This window comes from Azolla caroliniana, unplaced genomic scaffold, assembly GCF_043228905.1.
Source record: "Azolla caroliniana isolate FFs.n. ecotype wild unplaced genomic scaffold, voAzoCaro1.0.p SCAF_7, whole genome shotgun sequence".
NCBI lineage: Eukaryota > Viridiplantae > Streptophyta > Polypodiopsida > Salviniales > Salviniaceae > Azolla > Azolla caroliniana.
Genome location: NW_028230442.1, coordinates 3,558,783 through 3,573,339, shown reverse-complemented (window position 1 = coordinate 3,573,339; position 14,557 = coordinate 3,558,783). Strand labels below are relative to the sequence as shown.

Sequence of the window (14,557 nt, the reverse complement as noted above, 5' to 3'; positions counted from 1 at the left end):
GTGTTAATCAAACTGCTATAAGTTTGCTTAAAGAGATAATGCAAAATCTAAAGACCCATCCCTTGTCATAGGAGTGGGTTCATTCTGATAACGAGAAGCTTGTTGCATGCAACATTCATATAGAGAATATTTCAATGTTCACATGCGACACTATTGTAGAGTGTAAGGTATTTGTTGACCGTGGATGAATTTCATCACTATAAGCAAGAAAACATTAAAATGGTAGTTCCTAAATCTAAAAACTTGTTGACATTTTGGATTGAATTTTGACGTAACTTGAAAACCGAAACCGAACCACAAAACCACAATTTTAACGATTTAACAGTTTGGATTTTTTTGTAACAATTCAGTTTTTTAACGGTTTCGCGGTTCGGTTTTGACACTCTCGAACCGAACCGAATTGGTGCCGATTGTTAGTCAGGCGTCCACGGGATTCATTCTTGTTTTTTAAGCCCTCAATGTCGTCAGTCCCACGGAGAAACTCGAGAACAATGAAGAAAAAGACATGGAGAGGATAGGATGGTGTCGAAGCTTTTAGAGAATTTATAGAAGGAAAGGCGAGGGGTTAGTTGGGAGATTTAAGAGGAAAAGGGTATAATTGGAGAATTCCGTATAAAAGTGGCAGGGGGGCATTTTTGTAATTTCATAAAAGTATATGAACAGAAAGAAAAAAAGGCAGAAAACAACGATCGCTTTGCTTTGCAGCTTCTCTCACCCCATCTCTGTGTCGATCGGCTATGGCGAAATCTGCTCCCTGTGGTTCTTCTTCTTCTTCTGCGTCATCGTGTTGGTGATCCCGCGTTAACTATTTCTTCAATCAGAGGTTCTGATAGCGCTACGACATATCGCAGTCCTGTTTCTTCGAGGAAGAAGAAGTCAGTATCTCTTAACTTCTTTCCTATATTTTTCTTTTTCTTTTTTCCTTCTTCTTTTGAACAACACCATTGTTCTGTTACGACTCTCAAAGGTCCAAAATCATGATGGATTGATATGTGATCACTTTAGCTTTGCCTGTGAGACATTGCTCCCGTTGCTAGCACACATCTTTAATAGAGCTATGTGTAAAGGTTTCCCTAATATCTGGAAAAAATATGTCATTATGCCAATCTTCAAGAGCTGAAACTTGATGCCGGGAAATTATAGGACAATCATGATTGACCACTAGTTGGCTAATCTATATGGGTTGATACTAGAGTTAGAATCTATGTTAGGAAAAGTGCAACCTCCTAATGGGTTATTGGAGGTCGTGGCTAGCACAATTGGAGTGAAACAAGGGTTCCCACTATTACCCACTCTCTTCAGGCCCAGTATAGATGAGGTATCACATCACATAGAGATTCGGCAGTTTAAGAGCATGCTTAGTAGGTATAACTATACATATATTTACTAGATGCTGATGACATTGTTTTGATCTCCTACTCTCAAGAAGGGCTACAAAGACATCGAAATGCTTTAAAATAAATCTGTATGTATAAATGTTCGCTGGTAAACCTCGATAAAGCTAAAGTGATGTTGTTTAATACCACTCAATCATGAATAACGAGATCAGTACCAGAATTCTTGGGAAAGTAAGAGGCATACACACAATTGTACACATACCTAGGAGTAAAATTTTCAGGACTTCGGCGGTCCTTACGGGAGGCTGTTTGTGCTTGACTTTTTTGTGGATTTTCAGCCCTTGTGCATTTGAATCTGCAGATAGACAGCTCCACCAGCCATGAGCTAAAGTATTTCTATTTGATAAACTTGTGACATTGACTCTTCTCTATGGTGTAGAAACCTGGGAACGCAGTCTTCACAAGGTAAATAATTGGAGAGATTTGGAGAGACATTTTGTCTTGATTGTTTGCACCATAAGGAGCAAAGTATTGGTTGCCATGATGTATAATTCACATATGGGATCAACCCCAATAATCATCGAGGCATTATTCCGATCAATGACCAATGTTGAACGACTTTGGGAGCTCCCTAATGAATGTAATCAAGTTTGGCACTTATTCCATTAAAACAACTTGCTAAACATGGAGATGACATTGTTTATTTGCGGAAATGCAACAATGGTTTGAGTCACATGGCATAACCATAAATGTATACCCCTGTTCCAACATAGATTGGAGTGTCCCCTTTGAACATGACCAAAGTGGAAAAGAAAAGAGTGATCCAAATTGATAGTATCAAATTGGATAATGGAAGAACATGGATCAGCCCCACAACATCTCTTGGTAGGAAGATGGCATATTGTAAGGCACATGTTTTACAAACACAGGAAGATTGATTCATCATCAGGTCCTCTTATATGGATATACATTTGTTGCATGCGCTGCAAAGTGTGATGGGGCAGTAGCGGACCTCTTTACATCTGTTAGAGATTGAGGTACGTAGATATTTATGCATGCGTTTGGAAGAAAGAATTTGCTAAGTGTGTCATCAGGTAATAGAATCTGAAGAGGAATATGTTTGCCTCTTTAACAAAAGGCTTTGACCCACCATTCTGGATAATGGAATATGAGGACCAGTTGTAGGACTGTTCTTGCAATAGAGAGAAGTTGTTGAAGGACAATTATGCAACCACACAAGGTCATCAACAAAGAACAATCATGACTTTCTTTAGTCCCATCATTCCTAGTCATGCTACAACTGGATCAAAGGCTACCCAAGTGGGCTCCCAACGAAACATTGCGAAAGGGTCATGATAGATTGACAAATAACAATTTCTTGTGCATGTAGACCCCGGTCTTGTGGATCACAATCTTGGCACCGTTGCTATCCTCAGATAAAGGCCATTATCTCTTGCCATTGCAGGGGCTTCCCTTGCTTTGGAGATCTCTCCATTTTGGATTGACCCATGTTGAAGATCTTTCAAAAATAGAAATTTCAATCTATCTTACTTGAAAATTTTGCATGTATAGATAATAGGATTCTTTGGTCACTTTTGTTTTTATTTTACTACATCTATTTTGGTCTGTTGTTCGCAAAAATGAGACAATATTTTAAGATGTAATCTTGTGTTTGGCCTCTTAAAAGACATTAGTATACATTTCTCTCTTTCCTTTTTACTAGATGCATGTAAACTCGAACAATTGGTAGTGTGAGTTGCCAACTGAACAATGATGCAAGTTTTGTTCATAGAAAATTGTCACTATACCATTATAGATATTCAAAATTTACCACAAAATCATTCTGTTTCGGAATATTATCAATTTACTAGGAAGTCTTAAGAGACTTAAGTGTAAATAATCACTTTTGCTGACCTTCTTTGGAGATACTGAAACAAAATCTCAAGTCCTCTTTGTGTAGCATTTATGTCTTCTTTCAAAATTTAGCACGTGTTCTTCATCAACGTATCATATGATTTCATCTTCAGAAGAACTTAATATGTAGAGTGCATGCCCTCGATAGGTAAATCAATTTTCTCTCTAATCATACATTAAAATGTTATCCTGAAGCATCTTTTGTTACTTTTAGATTATGTCACTGAAGAAGCAGACATGCAACAGAAAATTGCTGAAAATAGGAGAGAATATATTTAAAAAAGGAAGAGCACATTAGTGCCTTAACCATAAGGGTTATACTTTTGGGCTAGGGCAAAAACTTTTAAAGATGTAAAAAAGCCCTAGCCATCCTAAATGTAACACGTACTTAATTTTAAGTGTGTTCACACATCACTAGCACAACATATCAACAAATCCCCCCTAAGAGGGATGTGATGAACATGGAGCTGGCATTGATACATAGGAATTGCCAAGCTATGTGGAATGAAATCAATCCACCAAAGGTAGTAAGCCAAAGCTTTTGGAAAAGCTTTAAACTATCCCAGCCAATCTGCTCTGCAGTATTTGCAATAGGTATTGCAACAAGACCAGGAAAATGAAAATCATCTTCAACATCATCCACATCACTTTGTATCATTATATTTGCAGGTGTTGGACACATTTCGACGCCCTACACAATGTTCCATAAGCCATTCGTCACCAATATGTGCCTCATCATAGAAGTCCACAATGGGTGGTTGGATCCAGCTAATTTTTCCTCAAGGGCCAGCATCTTGAATACATTTTTCCATTGCAAGTCACCAAGTGATCAAATAACCTGATGTAAGAATATTGTAGTTCAAGAGACTGTCAGAAAGTATGCTAATATGCACATAGCAGACGATGAGACGTGTAGCTCAATGGTAGAGTTTATTGCAGCTTGGTTCACTGATTTGAACCTGGTTGTACTGTTCTGAGGTGGACACAGAATGCTGTGTACTTTAAACCCTTAACCTAAAGAAGACGGTGACCTACTCTAATACCAACTGCTGGATTCCATTGCTGAAGTACATCGGCAGCAGATAATAGGAGAAAATATATTTCAAATAGCACATTAGTGCCTCAACATGAAGAGTTATACTTTTGGACTAGAGTAAAAAACTCTAAATGAGATAATAAGCCCTAGCTATCCTAAGCATGTTCATACATCACTATCACAATATATCAACATGTAACAAAGCCTCAAATAGCCTTAGCGCTGTCAATATTGGGAAAACCCTAAACCCTAAACTTTTTGTGTTTTTAGATATCCATGTAACAATTCCATCTTTATCTCTCCTTGTTTCCCATCTTACATTGATTTGCTCTCTCTCTTCCCCATCTAATGACTTATTTTCTATATTAATATCTAATTTTTTCTAAGTCTTAGGGCAGGCATGTGTAGTGTCTAAATTTTTTGAAATGATTTTGTAACAAATATTGAAAGTTATGAAAACTTTTAATAAAATTATTTAGACCTTCAAATACCCAAGTGTAAAGTTGATTTTTGGACGCTCACTTGAAGCTTTGTTTCACCTTGTTATTCGGTGCTGCATAAACAAATTTTAAAATTGTGCATTCTTTTTTATCCAGGCTAATAATACATGAGGGTTTTCATTACTTACGGAGATCAATGATGGAGGCAAATCTACCTCAAGTATGATTGTGTTTAGCATAATATCTTCATCTTTGATATGTTATAGAAATGGCTGAATGTTGTGCATTCACAGAGAGTGATACCATGGATCCCCATATCAAGGGTGAGTCAGTTGGATGCTGCCAAATTAGATGTAGAGATGACAGCCATGCTTAAAGAGCAGCTCACTAGAGTATTTTCTTTCATGCAGGTATGCTACTGCTAAGAGCAAATTGTTAGAATAATATCTTGCACCAACATTATCATTTTATGACAACTTGATATAAGCTATTGGTATTATCACTCTTATTGTTTTAAGACCCACTCTGAAGTTTTGAAAATGGTTTTAAAGTATGAATTTCAGGATATGTTGCTTATGTTTTCCAAGAAGTAATGATTCTTTTATAAAGGTGACTCTTTCTTAGTTGTAAGACTAGGTGAATGGATGACATATTTTATTTCAATTTGGCTTGTTTTCCAAATGTTACTTCTAAAAAGTATAGGAGAAATATGTTTCCAAACTCTCTACATAGTGATCTTTATTACTAATCCAACCTCTTATTTCATATACTAACTGAAATTTCTTAATTTAATGATACATAGGGCATAGGAAAATAAGAAGGCAGTGCAATAGATGTTTGGCTGTTTGAATGCTTATAATGTTTTGGAATTCCCATGTGCAGCCAGGATTTCTGTCTCGCTATGAGCATGAGCTGGATGCCTGCCTTGAATTTCTTATCTGGAGATTTTCAATTTGGGTGGACAAGCCAACTCCTGGGATTGCTCTTATGAACCTTAGATATAGAGATGAACGAGCTTTCCTTTCTCTGGTTACGCTTGGGAAAGGTCTATATTCTTCAGATATGCTAGCATATTAAATGAAATCAATTACTAGGATAAATGAGCAGAAATGTCACTATTATTGAAGATACAGAATTATTTTGTAAAACTAATATGATGTCTTATTTTCTTTTAAAACTAGAGAGAGTCAGAGAGATGATTTGTGTATCTAATGATTTTCTTTCCAAAATACAGTTCGAACTGGCCTTGAGGGTCCAGGTTTGACAAAACATCAGAAGATTGGCTATTGTTTAGCCTTCATAGTTGGTCGTTATGGCTGGGCTCGATTGCAGATGGTATCCGCATTTCGAAGATGGGGTGACAGTGGCCAGGTACTGTATTTTGGCCCATACATTGGGCAGGATATTCTTATATTTAGGGCTGGGGGTTATATTGGTAGATATCCTTATAAGACGCATGATAAATAGTCACACTGATTTTTATAAGGTTCAATGTAAGAGGGCATTTATAAGCTTGAATATCCTCCTTCAATCTAAGTATGAATTCCGAAAGCATTAACCAGAATTGGAGAGAAGGGGCAAAAGTGTGTGTGCGTTGGGGGGGGGAGGCCAAAATGGCTCATAAGACCAAACAAGAGATTACATCTTAAAATGTTTTCTTGCTTTGAGAACAAAAAACCAAAATAAATGTAACTAAGTGACTAAAGAATCCTGTTACTATAAATGTAAGATTCGTAAGTTAGATAGGTTGTAATTTATGTCTTGAAAAGGTATCTAACGGAGTGGAGAGACTCCGAAGCAAAGGAAGCACCTAAATAACGGGAGATAATGTTCTTTATCTATCAATGACAAGGGTGGTGAGAACATGATCCACGAGGCCACTATTTTAAATTGCTATTGCCCGATTGATTCTAACCCCTCTGCAATGTCCTGATTGGGAGCCCATTCGTGTAACCATTGATTGACTTGTAGCATGAGTAGAAGTGATGGGGCTAAAGAAAGTTGTGATTGATCTTTCTGGATGAACTTGTGTGGCTGTATTGTTATCCTTCAACAACCTCTTGCTATGTTTCTTGAGTTCTAGCAAGAATAGCCCCAAGCACTGTTGGTCCACGTATTCCATCACCTTGTTACTGGGCCTAAGGCTTGGTTGATGAGGCAATGATATCTCCCGCTTATTATCTGCAAAACAATATTGTGACATAAATGGCGCTCTTCAGATTACATTCCATAATGACATAATTGGCAGATTCTTTCTTCTAAAAGTGTGTGCATGTCTGCCTACCTCAATCTCTAACTGATCTGAGGACAACTACAACTGCCTTATGTCACTTTACAGTGCATGTGATCAATGTAAATATAAGAGGGCATGATGAGGAGTCCGTCATCTGATGTGTGTAAAAAGTGTACCTTATAGTGGGGCTAATATCTGTTCACACACACACACACAGGAGAAGGATTCTGATTTTCGTGCATTTTTCAAATGAGGAAATGTAATCTGATCTTGCTGCGTAAGGCAAGCAAAACCAAGTCAAATAGTTTCCCTTTGTCAACACCCATTTAATATGGTTCACCAAACTTTGTGATTTCTTGGTTGGTGATGGATCTTTTCTTCTAGTTTGAAAGTTAGTACATTCACTCTTGAAGTTTTATAGGAGAGGTAATTTTGCAATCATTGGAAGACATCCAACAACTTGGTGTCTGTTTATTCTTTATGGTTGTCTCTGTACTCAAGCTAGCAGATATTATGACAATGTCAGGTAGTGTAGAATTTATTCTGGCAGAGGTCAATCATCAAAATGGTAATGGTTTTACAAATTATTTGGAGAACTCTTCCTTAGATTTCTAGATTGGTTTTGGGGCGCAGGTTACATGTTTGGTCAAGAGAAAGAAACCTACGATATGGTCTATATCTATCCTGGGAGCAAACAGTGAATGACATATTGCCTTCCCCCTAGAAAGCTAGGCTCGGTATCCCTTCCACTCTACCTCCTATTCATGATATCTACATTCAACTATGCTTTAGGCGAGAAAATCTAAGTAGACTGCTGTTTACTGAGGGTTTAAATCCCTCTCCTTCCTTTTGAAGCCCCGCTTCTTCTACGTCCCTTTCAATGCCCAAAGATCCTATCAGAAAGATTGAGATATCCTCTTCCGTTCTTTTTTTTTTTGGAGATTTTTACTGTGCTAAAACGTGGTTCAACTGCACATGTGTATAAGCTTATTAGCATTGCTGGCTTGCAGGTTTCTTTATACGTGTTAGACCTGTGGATGTATGTTCGATTCAGCCAAGTCATCGCCTATTCATTTCCGTGAGTTGGGGTAGTCTTGAGGCCGAACTGGCTAGTTTGCTGCAGAAAATACCTTCGCGTTTTGCAAATTGCCTCTTCACATCATTCAGAGATCTCAAACTTTGTATCCTTTAAAACACGGGTGACATGACACCTCGATAGGTATTAGAAGGTACCACAGTCCAGAGAAGTTCTGGGCACATAAAGGAATGGTAGCTAAATGCTTCTTTCCGGCTACATAAAGGACATCTCCAAATGTTTCTATCTAGCTGTCATATCTAGCCGGCAGACCATTCAATTTAAACTGAATTAAGTACCGTGATCTTGTCTAGTGCCTTCTTTCCAGAAACTTACATTATTTGTGGGTTAGCTACAAACAAAGCTTCTGAGACTGGTACCTTTATAGTCTGATTGTTCAAAATAAGCAATTACCTGCTTATCCTCGTAGCTGTTGTATCCCACAGGGGGTCATATACCTGTATTATAATATTGAGAATTTCATCATTCACAGAGACGATTTATACATACATATTACATTTATACATAATTTTAAGAATCAGATGTTTGTCTCTTTTGTGGTCAACAATTAGCTAGGTTTATAAACCTATATATTGAGAATTACATCATTCACAGCTACAATTTATATATACATATTACATGTATACATAATTTATGAGGATCAGCTGTTTGCCTGTAGTGCTTTCTTTCCAGAAACTTATTATTCATGAGTCAGCTACCAAAAAAGTCTCTGAGAGATTTACCTGATGAGCTGATTGTTTAAAAATGAGTTACTGCCTACAGGGAACCATGTATCTGTATTATAAGATCGAGAATTTCATCAGTCACATGTCAATTTATATATATGTATTACATCTATACATGATTTTGAGTATCAGCTGTTTGCCTCTTTACAATTAGCTAGGTCTATAATTTTATTATATTATTTTGTGATTGTTGTTGCCTCTCATGAATCAAGATTCACAAGTCATGGTTAAGTAGATCTGATTTGATGTTGCATAAGGTGGTTTGTTGATGCACGTATACAATTGACTTCATCGATTGCTTGAAGCTGATACTTTTTTTATTTTGTGATTAAAAATGAAGAATCATTGGAGGCATAAAGCATGGGTTTTACTTCAGAAAGCAGAAAATGTATACAAGGCTGCAAGTTTTGTCAATCTCCTTCTATTTCTTCGGACAGGCCGGTAAAATAATTTATTTTATTTTGCTTGTATTTTGACAAATATACAGCTGAATCATGTAAGGGAAAATTACACAATTTAATCCAATATTCAGTGTGTTTGTCATCTTCTTGTAAAATAAAGAAATAATTTTCTCATTAACAATAAAAAGAGAGGTAATTTTCTTCTAATGATCAAGTTTTTTCGTTTATTACTTGGTTATATAATTTTGTGAAATAAATTTGAAGAAACAGCAGGCTGACACTCTTAACTTTATAGAAACATAATATATTAAAATTCATGATACTCAAATTTTAGTAAACAGTGGATTGTTTTCATTCCATCAATAAAATTAGATTAAAGCCATTTGTTTATCTGGTTTCTAGGTACCGAAGTTTGATTGAAAGATTTTTAAGTGCAAGGCTTGTATATGAAAGACCAAATATGAATCGAACAGTCAGTTTTGAATATATGAATCGACAGCTTGTTTGGCATGAATTTTCGGTGAGTATTCCTTTATTGTTGAATATGTGAGTTTTCTTTTGTACAATGAATGTCATATGGAGAGTGATACACTGAAATAAGTATTCTTGTACTAAAGTCATCAGTAGGATTAGTTTAGCTTAGTTGTAGAATAATCTCTCTCTGATAGAATAATCCTCGAAGCTTTGGAAGAATCACATTGCTCTGCAGTGTTTCCTTTAGTACATGCTACTTACTAGAAAATATAATGTTGGCCCCAAGAATACTTGAGAAAGATAGCTAAACGTATGTTATGGATCCTTAGCGTGATCTGTCATGGTGGTTGAAACTGGGATCCTCTAATAATCTGTCATGGAAAATGTTTATACTGTGCTTTGCTCCTGATTGGTTTTGTTTGTAGCTCCCAATAACTTCCATGGAAAGGATATTACCCTGATTGCCTGACATTTGTGGTGAATGATATGGTTATTTTGTTTTATCTTGGTTTATCAGGAACTTTTGTTGCTAATATTGCCATTGCTGAATATCACATCAATCAAGAAGGCTCTCACGTTTCCATTTTCTAATGGGCACCTGACAAAGACGATGATAAAAGATGACGCATGCCCCATTTGCGAGCGATGCCCCATCATCATACCATATGTAGCACATCCATGTCAACATCGATATTGCTATTATTGCTTGAGAACAAGGTGTATAGCCAGCTTATCTTTCCGATGTGTGAAATGCAACGAGCAAGTGTTAGCCATGCAGCGTTTGCACCTACAAGAAAAACTCAAATGAGTTGTCTCAAAGTGTTCAGATGGAGATCCCAGCCAACAACATGATCGTCACTTGAACCATAAGCTTTGTGTATAAATTTGGGTCCTAAAGGTTTTCTTGGTCGAACAGTCTAACATGCAATTGGATTAATGGCTGCTGCCATTTTTGAAGAAAATTAAAACGATTGTTATAAATGTTACTACTCATGCATTTACTTGCCATGACTTATCTTCCCAGACATTTGAAGTGTAAACATTGTATTTGGTCTTTGGCAAGCATTTGTATTATTTTCTCAATTATGGTAATGGGAAACATGTATATGAATGGATACTTTTTTATTCGCTCAATGATTATTTTCTAGCTAGTTGTTTGGTCCTATACAGCATCTTACGTTGAGATGTTATCACTCCACCTAATCTATTATTTGTTGTGCTATGAGCAATATATAAGTGAGACCATAAGTTACTTTGAAGCCACTCATTGAAATTCGTAAGTGTCTCGTAGATATGTAGCATGAAAGGTGCAATTACATGTGTGGCTATTGTGCGTAGTTGCATGTCTACAACTTTCTTTATCATTAAACTTGGTAGTGGCAAACTTTGACATCTTCCTTTGTCCTTGTCCTTCTCTTAGTGATGCTTCCGTAGACACTATTATGCTTGAGAAACTTCCACACATCCATGCTAGTGTTTTGTTGTGGGGTTGATTGTAATTGACAAAGATGGGGTCATGTACTTTCGACTATGAGTAAAACATAGGCTATTAAAAAACCAAATACAAGCAAATTATGTGTAGTTTTGGTTGATTTTTACACCATGGTTAGTTTGAAGGAATCCACCACAAATCCAACAAACAATTTGTAGAGGTTTCGTTGTAGAATATGGTGCAACACACGCGTTTACCAAGTTTTCCAAAGGTAACATCATCCATAAAAGTGATAAACCAAGGCAAAAAAAATTTGTTCAAGTGCACAACAGGTCTATAGGAGTTAAATTGTCCGATGATAAATGTGTAGTAAGATCAGCAGAGCTAAGTGTTTTGATTAGAATTGATCAAATTGAAACTCCGGAGGAGACCTAAGGATTTCTATTTTCAAAACTCTACATGCCATCGAACACATGGAGAGACTTGAGCAAAATGTTTGTTTCATAGATCATGGAGAAACTATAATATAAGCTCATAATACATATTATATGGTCTTGGGAAATTACAGAAATGGCCCGCCTGTTTTATACGGAATTCCTTCCCTGTGCCTGTGCCCTTCCTCCACGATTTTGTTTAGCTCTTCTTCTGCTTCAATTTTGCTCTTCTCCTCTTCTTTGTTTCAGATCTTCTTCTTCTTCTTCACTTGCAGTAACCGAGACATCCCTCCCAGGAAGATACCTCCTCCTCCACCATCATTGAAACAATCGTCTCCTACAGGCTATAAGGTATGCCTCCACCTCAATCCACCCTAGAACGAGTTACACTGTCATGTCCTGCATATGTTTTTCAGGTAAACATTCATTCATTCAACCCTAAAATCTATGGAAATTGCAGAAAAATCCTTCTCCCCCGCCGTTTTCTGATGCTCTGATTGTTAGCAAATTGACAAGGCTATTTTTTCCATACATTTATTTGGGAGAGGGAGAGAGAGAGAGAGAGAGAGAGAGAGCATGAATAAGGAGTATATCATACGTCCTCTCTCTCCTTCTGATTTCTCGAAAGGATTCTTAGATCTTCTATCTAAGCTCACTACTGTTGGCAGTGTCTCAGAACCAGAGTTTACCAGAAGATTCGGAGAGATCTTCAACACAGAGAAGAAGAACAGTAGCCCTCCTCCATACTTCATAGCTGTGATTGAAGATAAGGGTAGAATAATTGCCACGGGTACCCTTCTCATAGAGAATAAGTTTGTTCATGCCTGTGGACGTGCTGGTCACATAGAAGATGTAGTTGTGGACGAGACTATGCGCGGCCATCACCTTGGACAACGTATCATCCAGTTCTTGACAGACTATGCCAGAGATGCCCATTGCTATAAGGTGATCCTTGATTGTAGTGAACATAATGTCGGGTTCTACGAGAAATGTGGGTACTCTAGGAAAGCTGTGCAAATGGCACAATACTTCGATTAATTTAGATATGGAGAGATGATCATTTCGCTAATATGATTCTAGATTATATTGAGAGCATAATGTTGAATCTCATAAGAAAAATGTGGGCAATATGGAAATGTTGTCCATAGTTCTTTTGCTGTAAGATGATGCTTGATTTTAATAAAACATAATGTTGACTCCTAGGAGGAGCATGCGGCACAACATAACTTCATTAATCCAGACGGAGAAGCCCATTTCTGTGAGAAGATAATGTTGAATCTCATGAGATAAATGTGAGCAATATGGAAATGTTGTCCATTATCCTTTTGCTGTAAGATGATGCTTGATTGTAATAGAACATAATTTCATTAATCCAGATGGAGAAGCCCATTTCTGTGAGGTAGCTCTGGATGATAATGGAAACATAACGTAAAATTTTATGAGATGTAATGCTGAAATGTTGTCCATATATGATGGAGTCCGTTTGCTATGAACTGATGCTTGATTGTAATGAAACATAATGTTGAATCATAGGAGAAGTGTATTACACATCATGATTTGATCAATCCAAACAGAGATCCCACTTTTGTGAGGTAGCTCTGGATGATAATGGGGACATGATGTTAAATTTCATGAGAAAATGCGGCTGTTATTCAAATGTGGTTTTTCTGTGGTGCTAAGGAATATGCGCAAACTGAGGTTAAAAAGGAATCCTCCAGCAAGAATATACACTACATTTTGGTAACTTAGTTTAAGGTTTATGTTAATATTGCTTGTCATTGGTAGTGTGTTTTTAAAATGACAGTTCTCTAAGTGTTAAGTGCAACATACCTAATAGTTGTTTATTGGACCTAGATACATGATTACATGTAATGTAATATAATTGCGTTTGCATTCTTACTAGAACATTGGATTTCTCTACAACATCTATAAAATTCACTAGTCTAATTTGCTTTGTTATTTGAACATTGGATTTCACTCTCTCTTTTTTTCATTGCTTGCAATGCAACAATAGATTTCACAAGCTTGTGTTGACCATTGATTGTTTGAAATCTCTATTTTTGCAAAGGGACATAAATTCATGTTGGTATGTTACTCAAAAACATTATCCAAAACATTCTTAGGTGTTATTTGTTATGGGAGGCATATGTAGAAACACATATTAACACATGTTTGTAGTGCAAGAAGTGTGAGAAGAAAAGAGAATAAGGCAAAAATACATCACGATGAAAATCGAGCCTCAACATGTTGATATATGTATCTCTCCAAACTAATAATTGCATCAACAAAATGGTTTTGCTTCCATAGACCAAAAATATCCATATCCTTCTCAAATGATTCCAAAGTGAGTCTATATTTTTTTATTTAGGAGGCTTGATCCTATATATCATTCCTCTTCATATTCGACCTTGACAAATGGCATTGCAAAACAATCACACTTTTACTGCCAAAATGTCTGATTCTAATTATGCTCCAAGGACCCTCAATCACTCTTTGAGGGGTCCCCCCATAGACTATGCAACTCAACCCAGAGTAAGAAGTCCTTTCATTTGTCAAAATGACATTGGAGAGACCATTTCCTACTCATATTAGAAGATATATTCAAGTCTCAAGCTGAAATGGGTGAAATCAAAGGACATTACATGAACACCATTGAAGGTACATGCGAAGAATTGCTCAAAAGAGCTCATTTTGCCATCTCGAGTATTCTTTGTTTGTCAAGAGTGATATATAAAACTAACCAAACTAGCATATATCATAGTATCGATAGATAGATATCTTATTGACATCTATGGGAGAACATGGCAAAATTTTGACAGGTGTCATGCCTGTTAAAGGCCATTTTGCCCATCAAAAACATACACTTAATAAAAATGTATGTCAAGCGACATACAAAGTTTCAATTTCCATTTTCATGTGAAAGGCCCCTAAAAATTATACATGTCAAATGACATGCTAAAATTTTATTTTCCATTTCATGTATATTATGTATATATATGTCACATATTATCATATAAATATATGTATGTACTATG

At 36.6% G+C, this 14,557-nt stretch overlaps 2 protein-coding genes across 3 annotated transcripts; both read left to right on the top strand.

Annotated features, from left to right (window-relative positions):
* The first annotated feature begins 767 nt into the window (after window positions 1-767).
* On the top strand, window positions 768-10,818 carry TED3 (Pex2/Pex12 N-terminal domain-containing protein / zinc finger (C3HC4-type RING finger) family protein). 2 transcript variants are annotated; one of them, XM_087322589.1, is made up of 8 exons: window positions 768-875; window positions 4,884-4,947; window positions 5,021-5,137; window positions 5,610-5,772; window positions 5,962-6,098; window positions 9,122-9,222; window positions 9,585-9,702; window positions 10,174-10,818. In XM_087322589.1, exons 2-8 carry the CDS (start codon window positions 4,924-4,926, stop codon window positions 10,462-10,464), a joined length of 951 nt encoding a protein of 316 aa, XP_087178715.1. In that variant the 5' UTR covers window positions 768-875; window positions 4,884-4,923; the 3' UTR covers window positions 10,465-10,818. The 2 variants fall into 2 exon arrangements, with proteins under 2 accessions (XP_087178715.1, XP_087178716.1); XM_087322590.1 differs by having other exon boundaries at window positions 798-883; window positions 4,895-4,947.
* Window positions 10,819-11,739: 921 nt separating this feature from the next.
* Window positions 11,740-12,964, top strand: LOC147861587 (glucosamine 6-phosphate N-acetyltransferase-like). Its single transcript, XM_087321962.1, has one exon. The coding sequence runs from the start codon at window positions 12,099-12,101 to the stop codon at window positions 12,558-12,560; it is 462 nt and encodes a 153-aa protein (XP_087178088.1). The 5' UTR covers window positions 11,740-12,098; the 3' UTR covers window positions 12,561-12,964.
* Window positions 12,965-14,557: the final 1,593 nt, after the last annotated feature.

What these genes read in the sequence shown, in the direction of transcription:
- LOC147861587 (XM_087321962.1), top strand. Translation starts at nt 12,099, where the DNA reads ATGAATAAGGAGTATATCATACGTCCTCTCTCTCCTTCTGATTTCTCG.
- TED3 (XM_087322589.1), top strand. Translation starts at nt 4,924, where the DNA reads ATGATGGAGGCAAATCTACCTCAA. An exon ending in CTATTTCTTCGGACAGGCCG is followed by an intron (nt 9,223 to 9,584) that starts GTAAAATAATTT and finishes TCTGGTTTCTAG; the next exon opens with GTACCGAAGTTTGATTGAAA. An exon ending in TTGTTTGGCATGAATTTTCG is followed by an intron (nt 9,703 to 10,173) that starts GTGAGTATTCCT and finishes TTGGTTTATCAG; the next exon opens with GAACTTTTGTTGCTAATATT.